An 18,154-nucleotide genomic window follows, 5' to 3' on the forward strand; every position below is an offset into this window, starting at 1 on the left:
AAACTCATAGGTTTTTGACTCCTGATCCCTTATATGTCCCACTGCTTTGTTTATTCTGCTTCTCACAACACTCATACTTTCTGAACTACAATAGAATTGATATTCAGGATGATGACATTAAGATGTGCTGTGGAATGCTCTGTTGTTATCAAGGAAAAATTTCATTCAGTTCACTATAGTAAACTAATTAAAGCAAAGATGTCATGGTATATTATCATATTATATTAATATATTTAGAAAGATCTCCAACTATAAAGATTTTTACTTTTTCTTTAGTTAACCAGAAAATTAAATTAACCCAGGGCTTTTCATTCCCCCAAAGTCCTTGTTAATTAGGATTGTTCTATAAATCTCTATTATTAGCAGAGTTTGTCATCTGTTTCATTACCCTGTTTATTAGGGCTGTCTGAGCAGGGTGTCTTTTCTCAGATCCTGGTATGGTGTCCTAGTGAAAAGGAAACCATTTCCTGGATTCTAATTTTTTTTCTTATTCTTTGGTTATAGGCATATTGTTAGTACAACTTAGTTTCCTTGTATTAGCTCCCTGTACAAAGTAGAAGTAATATTTATTGACTTCATCTTAAGTAAAGTAATTAAATTTAAGGTCTATTTTAAATAAAAGCATTAATGATTTGCGACTTTGTATGGTAACAAAAGATTGAAAATAACCTTAAAGTCCATCAGTAAAGGACAGATTAAATAAACGATAGTATATCCATAAAATGAACTGTGTGGGCTCATAAAAAAGGAGAACATTTCCTGTTTACCAACTTAGATCTCCAAATGAAAAAAAATGTCCACAGCAACCTGAAAAGGATACTTTAAAAAAAGAGAGAGAGATTTAATGAGATATAATTCACCTATGATACAATATACCCATTTAAAGTGTGCAATCCAATGGTGTTTAGTATGTCCAGAGTTGTGCAACCATTACCTTAATCAATTATAGAACATTTTCATCACCAAAGAAACTCCATAAACCTTAGTATTCATTTCCAGTTTCTTTAAAAATATACACACATACACACATACACACATACATCCCCTCCACCCAGCCCTTTGGCCCCAGGCTACCATTGGTCTACTTTCTGTCTAGATTTGGTATAGACATATGCATACAGATTTACCTATTCTGAACTTTTTTATTTCCCCTAACTGTAATTATATATCCTTTGACTAACATGTCCCTATTTCTCTCACCACCTAACCTCCCTAGCCTTTGGAAACTGCTATTCTACTCTGTTGTTTTATGAAATCAGCTTTTCTATACCCCACATGAATGAGATCATATGGTATATGTCGTTCTATGCCAAGCTTATTTCTAATGTAATGTTCTGCAGGTTCATCCATGTTGTCAAAAATGACAGGATTGAATTCTTTTTTGTGGATAGATAGTATTCCATTGTGCATAATTATCACCTTATCTATAGCCATTCATCTGTTTGGGTTTTTTTTTTTTTTTAAAGATTTATTTATTTATTTGAAAGAGAGTTAACACAGAGAAGGAGAGGTAGAGAGAGAGGTCTTCCATCCACTGGTTCATTCCCCAATTGGCTGCATCGGCCAGAGCTACAGCAATCCAAAGCCAGAAGCCAGGAGTTTCCTCCAAGTCTCCCACGCAGGTACAGGGGCCCAAGGACTTGGGCCATCTTCTACTGCTATCCCAGGCCATAGCAGAGAGCTCGATAGGAAGTGGAGCAGCCAGGACTCAAACTGGCGCTCATATGGAATGCCGGCACTGCAGGCAGCAGCTTTACTCACTATGCCACAGCACCGGCCCCCATTCATCTGTTGATGGACACCAACATTGAGTCCATATCTTTTTTTAAATTAATTAATTGATTTAAAAGGTAGAGTTACATCGAGGGGTGGGGAGGAGAAATCTTCTGTTTGCTGGTTCACTCCCCAGATGGCTGCAACAGCAGGAGCTGGGCCAATCTGACATCAGGAAGCAGAAGCTTCTGGGTTTCCCGTGGGTGCAGGGCCCAAGCACTTAGGGCATCTTCCACTGCTTTCCCAGGTGGAGAGTAGCAGGGAGCTGGATCAAAAGTGGAGCAGCTGGGACTCAATCCGGTGCCCATATGGGATGCTAGTACTGCCAGTGGTGGTTTTACCCTCTAGACCATAGTGCCGGCCCCTGAGTCCGCATCTTAAAAATTGTGAATAGTGCTGCAATACACTTGCAAGTGCAAATATCTCTTTGAAACACCAATTTCAGGGGCTGTCGTGGCATTCTGAGTAAAGCCACCACTTACAACACTGGCATCCTGGCTGCTTCACTTTCCAGTCCAACTCCCTGCTAATGGCCTTAGAAAAGCAGCAGAAGATGGTCCAAGTGCGCCCCTGCCACCTATGTGGAAGACCCTGATGAATCTCCTGGCCCTAGCCTGGCTCAACCCTGGCTATTGTAGCAACTTGGGGAGTGAGCCAGCAGATGAACATTCTTTGTCTCTCCCTCTTTCTGTAACTCTGATTTTCAAATAAATAAGTGAGGGGCCAGCACTGTGGCATAGTGGGTTATACTGCCGCCTGCAGTGCTGGCATCCCATATGGGTGCCGGTTCAAGTCCCGGCTGCTCCACTTCCAATCTAGCTCTCTGCTATGACCTGGAAAAGCAGTAGAAGATGACCCAAGTCCTTGGGCTCCTGCACCCACATGGGATAGCCGGAAGGAGTTCCTGGCTTCTGGCTTTGGATCAGCTTAGCTCTAGCCGTTGTGGTCATTTGGAGAGTGAACCAGCGGATGGAAGACCTCTCTCTCTCTCTCTCTCTCTCTCTCTCTCTCTCTCTCTCTCTCTGCCTCTCCTCTCTGTGTGTAACTCTGACTTTCAAATAGATAAATAAATCTTTAAAATAAATAGATAAGTGAATCTTTAAAAAAAGAAAAGAAGACTTATTTCCATTTCTTTGGATATATACCTAATAGAATTGTTGAATCATATGGTAGTTCTAGTTTTAAGGACTCTCCATACTGTTTTCCATGTGGCTGTACTATTTTTTAAAAAGATTTATATATTTATTTGAAAGTCAGAAAGAGAGAGAGAGAGAGGGAGGTCTTCCATCCGCTTGTTCACTTCCCAAATGGCCACAAGAGGTGGAGCTGGGCCAATCCAAAGCCAGGAGCTAGGAGTTTCTTCCAGGTCTCCTGTGTGGGTGGGTTCAAGAGCCCAAGGACTTGGGCCATCTTCTACTGCTTTCCCAAGCCATACCTGATAGCTGGATCAGAAGTGGAGCAGCTGGGTCTCAAACCAGTGCCCATGTAGGATGCCGGCACTGCAGGTGGCAGCTTTACCCGCTATGCCACAGCAATGGCCCCATGGCTGTACTAATTTACATTCTTACCAATGGTGTGTAAATATTCCCATGTCTATACATCCTTACCAACTCTTATCTCTTTGATAATACCCTTTTCTAACAGGTATGAGGTGAAATCTCATGATTTTGATTTGCATTGAGAAATATCTATTCTGGTCTTCACATTTTTTTAAACATTTATTTATTTACTCGAAAGGCAGTATTGCAGAAAGAGAGAGGCAGAGACAGAGATAGAGAAAGGCCTTCCATCTGCTGATTCACTCCCCAAATGGCCGCAACGGCTGGAGCTGAGCCGAGCCAAAGCCAGGAGCCAGGAGCTTCTTCCAGGTCTCCCAAGTGGATGCAGGGGCCCAAGCACTTGGACCATCCTCCGCTGCTTTCCCAGGTGCATTAGCAGGGAGCTGGATCAGAAGTGGAGCAGCAGGACTCAAACCAGCACCCATATGGGATATCGGCATCACAGGTGTTGGCTTAACCCACTACACCGTAATGCTAGCCCCTGCACATTTCTTTTTTTATTTTTTATTTTATTATTTTACTTTTTTTTTTTTTATTTTTTTACAGGCAGAGTGGACAGTGAGAGAGAGACAGAGAGAAAGGTCTTCCTTTTGCCATTGGTTCACCCTCCAATGGCCGCCACGGTAGGCGCGCTGCGGCCGGCGCACCGCACTGATCCAATGGCAGGAGCCAGGTGCTTCTCCTGGTCTCCCATGGGGTGCAGGGCCCAAGGACTTGAGCCATCCTCCACTGCACTCCCTGGCCACAGCAGAGAGCTGGCCTGGAAGAGGGGCAGCCGGGACAGGATCGGTGCCCCGACCGGGACTAGAACCCGGTGTGCCGGCGCCGCAAGGCGGAGGATTAGCCTAGTGAGCCGCGGCGCCGGCCCCCCTGCACATTTCTTAATAAAGTATTTTGTTTCTTGCTATTGAATTCTTTAAGTTCTTTGTATATTTCGGATATTAAGGAAATTTGGATATCCTTTTTAGATGTATAGTTTGCATGTATTTTCTCCTGTTTCTAAGTTGTCTCTTTACTGTGTTGATTGCTCCCTTTGCAGTGCAGCAGCTTTTTAGTTTGGTATAATCCCATTCATTTGTTTTTGCTTTTGGTGTTTGCTTTGAGGTTGAATCCTGCCCAGACAGATGTCATTTAGTCTTCCTCCAGTTGTTTTGGGTGATATTTTTTTTTATTTCAAAGAAAAAGTAGCAGGCAGTGGGCATTTGGCTCAGCAATTAAGAAATCCAGTATTGGAGTGCTTGTGTTATGGGCTGGATTTGGCCTAAATTAATTTTCCAGACTCGCCTTTTACTTAGAGATGGATTCTAAATACAGGCCCAAACACAGCATGCAGTGTGATAAACTTTATTTATAAAGTAAGAAAAATACGCAGGCTCTGTCTCTTTGTTAAGGGAGAATAAGCCAAAGAAAAGGAATTATCATACCCTCCTGTGTCCACGAGGAGGAGAGACCACTTTAATCTTCCTAGATTTTTTATAAGTTTAGAAAAGCGGAAGTGTTACGTGATAACCACCACCACATCCTGGATAAGAGGAGGTACTTCCTGGGGAGGGGCCCCCTGATTGATAAGTAGATGGACATGGCAACACAGAACAAAAGAGGTGCCGCTTCCAGCTCATGAATTTAAAATGACCTATCTAAGCCGTCCCACATCACTTGTGTTCAAGTCTTGCCCCCACTTCACATCCAGCATCCACTAATGCACATCCTGGGAGGAGGTGAGAGATGATGTCTCAAGTACCTGGGTCCTTGCCGCCCACAAGAGAGACCCACATGGAATCCCTGGCTTGATTTCAGCCTGAGCCAGGCCTTACTGTTGTGAGCATTTAGGTAGTGAACCAGCAGATGGAAAATCTCTCTCATGTTCTCTCTCACTTGTTCTTGCTCTCTCATTCTTTTCTCTGTCAGTCTGTTTCTCCTTCACCCCCTCCTCTTTCTCGCTCTCTCTTTTACTCTGCCTTTCAAATAAATAAATAGCCGGTGCCGTGGCTCAACAGACTAATCCTCCGCCTTGCGGCACCGGCACACCAGGTTCTAGTCCTGGTCGGGGCACCAGATTCTGTCCCGGTTGCCCCTCTTCCAGGCCAGCTCTCTGCTGTGGCCTGGGAGTGCAATGGAGGATGGCCCAAGTCCTTGGGCCCTGCACCTCATGGGAGACCAGGAGAAGCACCTGGCTCCTGCCTTCGGATCAGCGTGGTGCGCCGGCCGCAGCGCGCCTACCACGGTGGCCATTGGAGGGTGAACCAACGGCAAAAAGGAAGACCTTTCTCTCTGTCTGTCTCTCTCTCTCACTGTCCACTCTGCCTGTCAAAAATAAAAAAATAAAAATAAATCAAATAAATAAATAAACATTTTTTTTTAATTTTTTGTCAGGCAGAGTGGACAGTGAGAGAGAGAGACAGAGAGAAAGGTCTTCCTTTTGCCATTGGTTCACCCTCCAATGGCTGCCGCGGTAGCGCGCTGTGGCCGGCGCACCGCGCTGATCCGATGGCAGGAGCCAGGTGGTTCTCCTGGTCTCCCATGGGGTGCAGGGCCCAAGCACTTGGGCCATCCTCCACTGCACTCCCTGGCCACAGCAGAGAGCTGGCCTGGAAGAGGGGCAACCGGGACAGGATCGGTGCCCCGACCGGGACTAGAACCTGGTGTGCCGGCGCCGCAAGGCCAAGGATTAGCCTAGTGAGCCAGGGCGCCGGCCAATAAACATTTTTTAAAAGAAGGAAACCAGCTGAATCAGAGAGAGAGTGGGTGAAGGAAATTTTGTTAACAGCATGCCTCTTCATATATGTTTATACTTTGAAGTATATGAATACATTACTGTTCAAAAAGTTAAATTGAAAACAAATAAAAATAACTAAAAACAGTGTGTGATTCTGTACTGAATCCTGTACTGGATGAAAAAAAAAAAAAACTATGACATTAGAACTGTTAACAAAATTGGAACATGAACTTATAGATCCATTAAATTATTTTTTCTAAATTTATTAGTTATTGGTGCTGGCACTATGGCATAGGGTAAAAGCTGCTGCCTGCAGTGCCAGCATCCCACATGGGCGCCAATTAGAACCCGACTGCTCCACTTCCAGTCCAGCTTTCTGCTATGGCCTGGGAAAGCAGAAGATGGCCCAAATCCTTGGGTCCCTGCACCCACATGGGAGACCTGGAAGAAGCTCCTGACTCCTGGCTTCGGAAGGGCTCAGCTCCAGGCATTTCAGCCATCTGGGGAGTGAATGAGCAGTTGGAAGACCTCTCTCTCTGTCTTTGCCTCTGCCTTTCTCTGTAACTCTGCCTTTCAAATAAATCAATAAATCTTTAAAAAATAATAAATTTATCAGTTACACCCTGATAACATAATATCCTGTTCTTAGGAAATACACATTGAAGTAGTAAAGGGCATAATAATTATATTCAAAGAAAAAATGATAATATATATGTGTGTACATATGAAAGAAATGTAAAAGCAAATGTGGAAAAATGTTTAAAAACTGATAAATATGAGTAGACATTATATGGTGAGTTCTCTGTATTTTTCTTGGAATTTTTCTGTTACTTTAAAATTATTTCCAAGTAAAGGGTTAAAGAAACAATGAAACAAAAGCATTAGTACTATGGAAATTACCTGATTATAATGAATGGCCAAGATGTAGGAGCTTCCTATAAGAATCATTAAGTGTTCCAATTTTTACCTACTCATATTTTTCACTTTCCTGTGAAGTTTTTGCCATCACTTTTCTTTCTCTCCCAAGCCTCTTGATGCTGGGTCAGAGGTAATAGCAGACTACAGTTCACCTTGAAGTTGAAAAACATGTGCCAACTTACCTTTCAACCTTTTGTGGCTCTTCTTCTTCAGTTATGTATTCCCTGTAATTTGGAGGGGCCATTAAACAGTGATAAATCATGGCACTGAAAAATATCTGGAGAAAATTTGGGAGGATTTTAATTGTCAAGAGGTTGTGTGTATAAAGTGCTAAAATATATCAATTTAGTAGAAATTAGGCTGCAGAAACATTTAATTGACACTGGCAAAATTGTTATTATTATTTTTCAATTACATATTATGCCATTTGTACAGAAAACAATCTCTGCTGTAATTGACTTGCATTATGGATACCTGAAGATGTTCTCATTCTAGTTAAACTGGCCTCTTAAGTGATTAGATGGTGAAGTTAGTATCTCCATAAAGTGACAAGTAAATTATTTGTTTGCCAAACTGTCTAGAGAATGTCTAAAATTTGTTATTTTGTATTTTAAGTAAGCTAAATTTCATTGTTTGGGAAGAAGATACCCTGAGGGTCTCATCTAATAAAAGACATGAAACAACTCTGAAATCAACCAAATTGTCTACTTAAAGAGGTTATGATTTAGTGGTTTTGTAGAAGTCTAGGAAATAGGAATAATAATTATTCTCAATCATTTTGCCTCTTACTACAAAAAGTTTTGGCAGAATTGAGAAATAATTGCTATGACTTATCTTAAGCTCTTAAGTAGAAGTACTTAATAAGAATGAACAATGTCATTTTTCTATAATTAGGCAGAAAGCTACTTTTTGCTGCTGTTCAAACCTACAGATACTCTAGGCCCATCTCATTCCTAAGAAAACTAGGTCTCAGTGAGAGTTATATGAGTGTTTTCAGCTTCATAGACTGAATAATGCCCATGTCTATAAATAAGTCTTCAGATTATGTAAACACACTTTCCAAGATAGCCATCTGGAATGGCTATGATAAAATCATACTGATAAATAGTGTTTAGTTAGTTGTGTGATTTTTTAAATTAAAAAATGTTTATTTATTTATTTTATTTGAAAGGGAGGAGAAAAAGACATCTCTATCCACTGGCTCATTCTCCAAATGCCCACAATAGTAATGGCTGGGCCAGACCAAAGCCAGGAGCCAGAAACTTAATCTAGATCTCCCATAGGGAGAGCAGGGACCTAAGTACTTGAGCCATAACCACTGCCTCCCAGGGTGTTCATTAGCATGAAGCTCTAGAGGAAAGTGGTCTGGGATGCAGACCCAGGCAATCTGATATGTGTTTCAAGCATCTCAAACAGTGAATTAACCATTGCACCAAACACTTGCCTCTTGATATTTTGCATTCTAACAGCTCTGCAAACCAAATTAGATCATTACACTCTTAAAAAATAAGAATGTACAAAAGTTTTCATTGAACTTAAATATTATTAAACATTTTCAAGCCTTATGTGATTCAGAACATGTTTCAGGATCTCATGATATTCAAGGTCTTTATTTTTAAAGAAGTTATCTACATATAGAAAAAAGGCTGGAGGCTGGTGCTGTGGCGTAGCAGGTTAAAGCCCTGGCCTGAAACGCCGGCATCCCATATGGGTGCTTCTAGTCCCGGCTGCTCCTCTTCCTGTCCAACTCTGCTGTGGCCTGGGCAAGCAGTAGGAGATGGCCCCAGTCCTTGGGCCCCTGCACCCACATGGGAGACCCAGAAGAAGCTCCTGGCTCTTGGCTTAGGATCGGTGCAGCTCCAGCCATTGCAGTCATCTGGGGAGTGAACCATCGGATAGAAGAACTCTCTCTGCCTCTCCTATCTCTGTGTAACACTGACTTTCAAATAAATAAATAAATCTTAAAAAAAAAAGAAAAAGAAAAAAGGCTGTACTGAATTTGTAACATGTCTTTTACATCTGTGACTTTCTTATATACTTATTTGTACTATAAAGTATAGAAGGTGGAAAATAATTCTACTTTATATTTTAAGAAATTCTCATATGACAGCTAAAGATAAATTATCTCAATAATCTACATACTTACGTAAAGAAACAAAAGTATAGTACGTAGCCCAATAGTCTTGAATTCTTTTTTAATATTTATTTATTTATTTATTTGAAAGGCAGAGCCACAAAGAAGTTTTCCATCCACTGGTTCACTCCCCAAACGGCTATACTGGCCAGGGCTGAGGCAGGCCAAAGCCAGGAGTTTCATCAGGGTCTCCCACATGGGTACAGGGACCCAAGCACCTGGGCCATCCTCCACTGCTTTTCTAGGCACATTAGCAGGGAGCTGGATTGGAAACGGAGCAGCCAGTACTTGAACCAACACCCATATGGGATGCCGGTGCTGTAGAGGGCAGCTTAACCCACTATACCACAGCACCAGCCCCAAAGTACAAAATAATCGTTTCCAATGTTAAGTAGGTTTTATTTGTAAATAAAGATTTATAGAAAAAAAGAATGAACAACTTGGGGCGACCATTTGTCACAGCAGTTAGATGCTGTTTGGGACTCCCAGCTCCCTTATTTGAGTGCGTAAATTCAAGTCCCAGCTCCACTTCAGATTCCAGCTTCTTGGTAGTACATACCCTAGGAGGCAGCAGTGATAGGCAAGTACTTGGGTCCCTGACACCCACATCGGAGACCTGGACTGAGTTCCTTGCTGCTGGCTTTGGTCTGACCCAACATCGGTTGTTGTGGACTTCTGGAGAGTGAACCACAAAATGGAAGAGAGATCTACCCATATCCATCTAGCTAGCTAGCTGGCTCGCTGTCTCTCTCTCTCTCTTTCTAACCCCCTTTCAAATAAATAAAAATTAAATAAAATTTTTAAATTAACTTTTTTTAACAATGAACTTAGAGAATTATATCTAAGTATGGTTTACTTATCATTTATCTATAATTATTTTTAAATCTGTAAATCCAATAATTGTATTACCTAAAATGGTTTATAGACATGTTATATTTTTAAATACTGTAACGCTATTATAAATTGTAATGGTGTCATTAATTTAGCTCATTTTACTTATTTAGTGCTTGTTTGTTCTTAGTTTATAGTTGTTAGTTCTGTTTATAGGATGACTTGTACTTGGAAGTAATAAAACCAGATTTCTTTATAAATATTTACGGTACAGACATTTTCCTAAATCAGACTGCAGCCCTTTCCCAATTAATTCTAATAAAGTCCACTTACATTTTTCTCCTTTTTTTAGCCTGTGTAGCACTGTGTTCAATACAATTTAATCTCAGATATTTATACCATAATTTCCAGTTAATCAAAATTTTGTTAATTTAAATGTAACAAAGTGTTGGAAGTTTAGTTATCAAAAGAGTTCAGACAGATGCTTCTGGTATGGGGTCTTCTCAGAGTGTATAATCACAGGATCAGAAGGGATCACTAAGTAAATGAACACTCTTCTTGACTATTAACCTTTCCAGGAGGGTCTATTTTTATTAATGAATCTGAATTTGTCTCTTGTTGATAGTATCCATTAATAACAAGTAGCAAAAGGCAGGCAGAATACGGCTTGTTAGTATTCTTAATGTTCATTCTTAAGATCTCTGTTAAGATTCCCAAGATCTCCTTCTTGATCTTTGTTGAAAATGAAGTCTATGTGTCTTTAGCCTGTCTGTCACTGTAAGAGATGCAAATTTGTTATTTCATTTCCAGCCCTCAATAAAAAACACAATCCAATCATTTGTAGACTTCCTCTAAGCCAGATTTCATCACAAATATTCATTCCACTGCCATATTCCAAGTTTGAAGTAGTATATTTGGTTACTCTGTAGTCAAAACAACCAAAGCCTGTTCCAGACTACTCTAGGACAAGAGCCCATTGAACTGTCTTTTTTATTCAGTGGTAGCTGTCCTTTTTACTGGTTGGCAGATAGTAACTCCTTTGCACAAAGTAACCAGATTAGGTTATTTGTAATAAGCCAAGTAAAATCAATAATCTTTGACATTAACATGAAGTATTGTAACAGAATAGGAGTGATCTTTTTATTGTGCCTTATGACTTTCTGAAGAGAAACACACAACACTCATTATTTGTATTTTTTAAATTTACAGCTCTTTAACTGTATCCAAGATTTTACTGCCAGGAATTCAGTCAGGCTTGAAGCTTTATTAGAGACCATGATTCAATCCATACAAACACATCCTGTAGCTCCTAGTTTCTGTTCAGTCATTTGTACTGTCCAAAAAGTTATTGGTATCATTTGTAATTATTCTCCCAACATGTGAACTACCTTGCTATATCTATATTCTGAACGTTACAAAAGGTATTGCTTACAGATGATTTTGTATCTTTATTCCCTGGTGTTCAGGTGTAGTATATGGAGCTCATGTCCTGTTTCCCTCTGAATGATGAGTAATGAAGGAGCTTCATACTTTACTGAGTAAGCTTGGATGTTGAGTAGTACAAAAAAAGTCACTCTGACTTTTCTTTGGCTCTTATTGCAGAAGGTGAAGTCACTGCTTTTGCTGTCTTGGATCAAGACCAGAAAGAAATCATTGACACCAACGGAGCTGGAGATGCATTTGTTGGAGGTACACACTGTTTATTTCAAGTTACTTATAAGTTAAGCGTTTTAACCCTTATCATTACCATCTAGGCAAGGTTAATTAATTTAGCAACTTTAGTTTCTTCTTTTAAGCGATCAACTCATAATGTTTTTTTTATATGCCACTATCACTGTATTATAAGGGGATTTTACTATAGGAAAAATATGTGTTTCGCAAAGATAATTTGCTATTATGTTATACCCCAGTCATTTTCACAAGATTAATTGTATCTGTCAGAATATTGCATAAACAAGTTGCATCAAGTACGGTAGATAGAATATGCATAGCCCTTCAGGCTTAAATGTTAACACATAGTTGTTCTTTAAAACAAGTTGTGGTGAATATTAAATAGCATGTTAACAATGAAAGACGATGTCTTTGGATTATATTCTTGATTTAAATATCTGTTTCTAACACAGCAGTGGGTAGTGTTTATTATTCTAGGAAGAGTTAAATTTTTTGCTGGATTCTGGCTCAGTAACAACTGGCAAAATTTTGTAAGAATTGAATCTTTTTGAGAATGAGTACTAAAAACAAGATCAAGACAGATTTCTGATTTAAAGATTTAAATTGATCTGAAATCTAATTTAAAGGTTCTTTGATGGGTCCGAATTCCTTCAAGTTAAGTGTGGTTAACATAAGTTGTAGTCTCTAGAACGGTTTTAGATTCCAAAAGGTCTCTGTTTCTTTTTTATAACAACAACAAGAAAAGCAAGGCAAAAATGGTAAACTGAACTGACCACCTCCCCCCCTTCCCTGAAGGATAATTTCAAGGGATACTTAAGTTTGTGTGGTGATTTTAACTTAATGTTGTTTTTTGTTTTTTATTTTTAAAAATTTATTTATTTGAAAGATCAATATAAAGAGAGAGCGAGAGCACATGCACACGCATGCTCACCAGATCGTTCGATCTTTCATCTACTGGTTCACTCACCAGATGACCACAGTGGCCAGATCTGGGCCAGGCAAAGTCAGGGGCCAGGAGCTCCATCTTGGTCTCACATGGATGGTAGGGGCCCAAGTATTTGCACTATCTTCCACTGCCTCCCCAGGAGCATTAGCAGGAAGCTGGATTGGAAGCGGAACAGCCAGGACTTGAACTGGCACTCTCATATAGGATGCAGGCATCACAAGCAGCAGCTTAACCCACTGTACCTTAATTTTTTTTAAATGAGTGCTAGTGCACTTGTTTCTATTTTTTTTAGATTTATTTTATATTTGAAAAACAGAGTTACAGAGAGAGGTAGAGAGAGAGGAAGAGAGAGGTCTTCCATCCAATGGTTCATTCCCCAGATGGCCGCAACAGCCGGAGCCAATCCGAAGCCAGGAGCCAGTAGCTTCTTCCAGGTATCCCATGTGGGCGCAGGGGCCCAAGCACCTGGGCCATCATCTACTGCTTTCCCAGGCCATAGCAGAGAGCTGGATCAGAAGAGGAGCAGCCGGAACTAGAACCAGTGCCCATATGGATGCTAGCGCTGCAGGCGGAGGATTAACCTGCGCCACAGCACCAATCCCAACCCACTGTACCTTACACTAGCGCCAAGTATTGTTTTTTTTTTTAATGGCCTTTCCACCAACAGAAATTTTTCATTTTTCTTTCACTGAAACTATTTACGACCATTCTTAAATGAATAGTTATGATGCCTCATGCCCTACATTCTTTGGAAAGAGTACATACTACATATAACACTCTACTGTCATGCTTGCATTTTATTTCCTAGCTCTGAAAGCCTTCATTGTTCTTAATGTTAGAGTATTTTGCAGCTAATTTTACTATTTTATCCTCTTCAGAGAAAAATATTTTATTCGGAATTAGGCCATATTCTGTAATACATTAAGGAAACACTGGCAATTTCCTTGTTAGAAATTGTTTAAACCCAAAATCTTAGTGCAGAAACTTTTAAACATTTGCATTACATGAGTCCTGTGATTCCTGTAAGCTGTATAAAACAGTGTAAGTGTTCTGTGTCTTTGACACACAGCAAGACAGACAGTAAGACTAACATAGGTAGGATGGTGACCTAATGAACCCCCACCTCTCACTCTAGAGTTCTGGGCTTCCTGGCCCTACAAAAAAAAAATCCGCTTGTAGCCACCAAGTATTTCTACCAGTAATCAGTCAGAACACACAGGCTTTGTGATCTACAGAGAGGCCATTCTGAGGATACTGAATTAGGAACAGGTAGCCACTGTTTATATTCTGGTTAGAGTGATAAATGAACTATATATATCCAAACAGTTAGAATTTCTGTTACAGGATTTTCAGCCTCTTTTAATCCCACTCCACTTATCAAGCCTAATTTTATTTATTGTTGTGGAACATTTAGTAGGGGGAACAAAAAAAAGAAAGTGTAGAACAGGCGTCCACAACCATTTTTAAATAAAGGACCAGAAAATGAATAATTTGGGGCCAGCGCTGTGGCGCAGCAGGTTAACACCCTGGCCTGAAGCGCCAGCATCCCATATGGGCAGCGGTTCTAGTCCTGGCTGCTCCTCTTCTGATCCAGCTCTCTGCTATGGCCTGGGATAGCAATAGAAGATGGTTCAAGTCCTGGGGCCCCTGCACCCACGTGGGAGACCCGGAAGAAGCTTCTGGCTCCTGGCTTCGGATCAGCACAGCTATGGCCGTTGGCAGCCAACTGGGAAGTAAACCATCGAATGGAAGACCTCTCTCTCTCTCTCTCTGCCTCTCCTCTCTCTATTTATAATCCTGACTTTCAAATAAATAAATAGATCTTTAAAAAGAAGAAAATGAATAATTTAGGCTTTGTAAGACACGTACAGGCTACATTTCATGTTCTTGTTTTGTTTGCTTGTTTGTTTTTTTTAATAACATTTTTTAAATGTAGCAATCTTTCTTGGCTCTCCAACTGTACAAAAACAATCTACAGGCCAGATTTGGTCCACAAACTATCATTTGCTGACCCTTTGTGTAAGCATTAATGGCATCCTCTTCTTTATTCATCTCTAACATACCCAGGCTCCAAACACAAGATTTCACTACATGTTGTTGAAATCAACATAGAGAAAATCAGGGTGAAACTAGGCAGGCATTCGTTGCTAAGACATCAATTTGATAGCCATTTTTCATACTTCAAATCTACTCTGGTCTGTTCTAGGATATCATATCATGGAACACTAGATGTTGTAACGAGATGAACACGCTAATGCCAGTTTTTGATAGGATTCTTAAATTGTCATATTCAGCACATTCTGTGTGTGTGAGTCAAGGTAGACAGTACTAGCAATAAATAACCCGTATATAGAGCACCTACTGCCCATTGGTGCTGTAACCACTTTACATGTATTAAGTAATTTGATAGCCACAAAAGCTCCTTGAGGTAAATTATTTTTAAGTGTATTTTACTGATGAAAAACTGCAGTAAAAGAGGTTAGATAACATGCCCACAGTCTCATACCTAGGTATAGCAGAGCCAGGATTCAAAACCAAGCCGTCTGGCTCTAGAATCAGTGTTCTTACTGCACTACACTTTAAACATTAAGGGAAATCTTGGCATTAGAACTGAGAACCACAGACTAGCCTTTCTGACAAAAGCTTATTTTGCCAAAGAGAAACTTCCTGTTGTCTGAATAGATGACTTCATATTTTGAAGAGAGGCTTTTGTTACCTGATAGGGTTCTGCAGACCGTAAGCTAGGATTGTTGTATTAAAGAAAGAGAAACTGGAGGAAAAATAAGTGAAGGGCTGTAGTCCCTGGTGAGTTTGAACCAAGAGCCTTTCAATACGCAATAGAAAAAACTGCACTACAGAGAAACAGGAAACCAGATAGTAGATTGGCTTGGTTATTCCAAATGAGGGGAGTAATATAAATCAACCATTTAATAGCATCAGGTTAAAATCCATCCACCTGTTGGATTCATCCTCCACTACAGATGTCTTGTTAGTAGGAAATAATTAAAAAAAAAAAAATCCACTGGTTAAAACCTCTGCTCACATCTCATAGCGCTCTAGTTATTCTGTTGGGATTGAAAATAACTCCGTGGGCTAGCATTGTGGCACAGCAGTGCTTAAGCCAGTGCTTGGAACACCAGCATCCCATACTGGAGTGGCAGTTCAAGTCTGGCTGGATCCACTTCTGATCCAGCTTCCTGCTAATGTATCCTGAGAGGCAGCAGATGATGGCCCAAGTGTTTAAGTTGCAGCCACCCACATGGGTGGAGTTCCAGACTCCTGGCTTTGGCCTGACCCAGCCCAACCCTGGCTGTTGGAGATATTTGGGGGAGTGAACCAGTGGAGGGAAGACCTCTCCTCTCTCCCTCTTTGTGTCTCTCTCTCCCTCTTTGTGTGTGTGTCTCTCTCTTTCTCTCCCTCTCTCTCTCTCTCTCTTTGTCTCTCTCTCTCTGTGTGAGAGAGAGAGACTTTGCCTTTCAAGTAAATAAAAATAAACTTTTTTAAAAAATAAATAAATCCAGCTGTTAAGAACTTTATCTACTTTGGGTGTGAATACAGAGGCACTGGCAACTTTTACATATACTGTGTGGTTTCTTTTTTTTTTTTGCTTCCTTGCCTGTTTAACATATATGCTTTCTGAAGGACACATTCTATCTTTAGATAGCTAATATATTCATCCTATTGTTTTCAAGTTTTGCTAAACTAAGAGTAGTTCTGTCTTCTGTGACTTTGCATATCTATATTCCAATCTACTTTGTGGTGATTTAACTTTCTGAAGCATAATAATTGTCTTTCCATAAATTTCAAATTTTAGGATAAAACATTGTTCCAGCTTCCATATGTTAGTTTCATATCACAGTACTGATGTCATGTGTTCCTTTTAGCTAATTAAAAAGTATTTGGGAGGGAAAAGTGGAGTAGCATAATGGTTAAGATGACTGTGTACCCCATGAGAGCATTCCAGGCATGGAAAGCCAAGACATAGTGGCAAAAACAGTTCTGCATGAAGGATCTCTGTGAGTGAGACCCCAGTGGAAAGAAGGGGCCATCAAAGAAAGATGTACTTTTCTCTGAAGGGAGGAGAGAACTTCCACTTTGCTTATGGCCCTGTCTAAAAGCGGACGGAGTTTGTGAGCTCAGAAGGCTTCCAAGCCTCGGCAGCTCTTGTCAAGAGCCTTGGATGATCACTGACATCATCAATAAGAGTGTCAGTTGTTAAATCAACAACAGGAGTCACTGTGCACTTGCTCCCCATGCTGGACCTCTGTCCTTAATGAGTTGTACTATGAGAATTAACAGTAAAACTTGTCTTCAAACTGTACTTTATACTTTGTGTGTCAGTGTGAGTGCAAATAGTTGAAATCTCTACTTAGTAAAGAGTTGATCTTCTGTATATAAATTAAATTGAAAACGAATCTTAATGGAAAATGGAATGGGAGTGGGGGTTGGAGGGCGGGAATGGGAAGAAGAAACACTATATCCCTAAAAGCTGTACTTAAGAAACTTGTATTCAGTAAATAAAAGCCTTCAAAAAAAAAAAAGATGACTGTGTACCATGTCCGAGAACCTGGGTTCAGTCCCAGTCTCCAGCATCCTGCTAATGCAAACCTTGGGGCAGCAGTGATGGCTCAAATACTTGGGTGCCTGACACCCGCCTGCAATACCTATAGTGAATTCCTAGGTCCAGACTTTGGCCCCAGCTAGAGACCACAGTTGTAAGTAGTTAGGAAGTAAGGTAAGTTAGGAAGTAAACCAGTAGATAGGACCTAATTTTCTCTCTCTCTCTCTCCCCCTCTCAAATAAAAATAATAAATAACATTTTTTAAAAGATTATTTATTTGAAAGAGTTACACAGAGAGAGAAAAGGCAGAGAGAGAAAGAGATCTTCCATCTGTTGATTCATTCCTCAGTTGACCACAGCTGCCAGAGCTGCGCCAATCCATAGGCAAAAGCCAGAAGCTTCTTCCAGGTCTCCCATGCGGGTACAGGGGCCCAAGGACTTGGGCCACCCTGCACTGCTTTCCCAGGCCATAGCAGAGAGCTGGATCAGAAGTGGAGCAGTTGGGACTCGAACTGGCACCCATATGGGATACCAGCAACTGCAGGCAGCAGCTTCATCTTCTGTGCCACAGCACCAGCCCCAATAAACTTCTAAAAACATTTTAAATGGGAATACATCATGGATTTTCATATATAATTTTAAAATGAGTATCCAGAAGATACATAAATTTGTAGTTCCATCTTAAGGCTTTATTAACAATGACAAATCTTCCTTAGCCTCTTTGTTCTATTTGGAGGTCTTAAGTACTTTGTAACATTGTTCTGTATTTGTCCACTGACCAGCAATGATAGAACTATTCTTTGCACATTCTTTCTCAAAAACCCATGTACTAGGATTGTACCTTTGGAAATGGAGACAATTCTATAATCTCTAAGTATGATTTCCTAATTTTCCAGGTCAGGAGAAAATTTCTTCCTGTTGTCCTGCTGTGCTTTGTCACAGCAGGTCTGCCTTTTCATTTGGAACCCTCTTTGTCACTGTCATAGTAACAAATGGAAACATTGAGAACATTGTGTGACAGGCACTGTCATTGTTCCCAGTGAAA

The 18,154-nt window shown here is 40.4% G+C and overlaps 1 protein-coding gene across 3 annotated transcripts in view; it reads left to right on the forward strand.

The window, feature by feature from the left end:
* The window catches only part of ADK (adenosine kinase), a 619,463-nt gene that overhangs the window by 563,100 nt on the left and 38,209 nt on the right, over positions 1 to 18,154 (forward strand). For all 3 annotated transcript variants that reach the window (XM_062214718.1, XM_062214719.1, XM_062214720.1), the window contains one exon: positions 11,534 to 11,620. In XM_062214718.1, the coding sequence (XP_062070702.1) occupies positions 11,534 to 11,620 (87 nt within the window). The remainder of the gene's footprint in view (positions 1 to 11,533; positions 11,621 to 18,154) is intronic.

This window comes from Lepus europaeus, chromosome 17 (genome assembly GCF_033115175.1).
Source record: "Lepus europaeus isolate LE1 chromosome 17, mLepTim1.pri, whole genome shotgun sequence".
NCBI classification, from domain to species: Eukaryota; Metazoa; Chordata; class Mammalia; order Lagomorpha; family Leporidae; genus Lepus; species Lepus europaeus.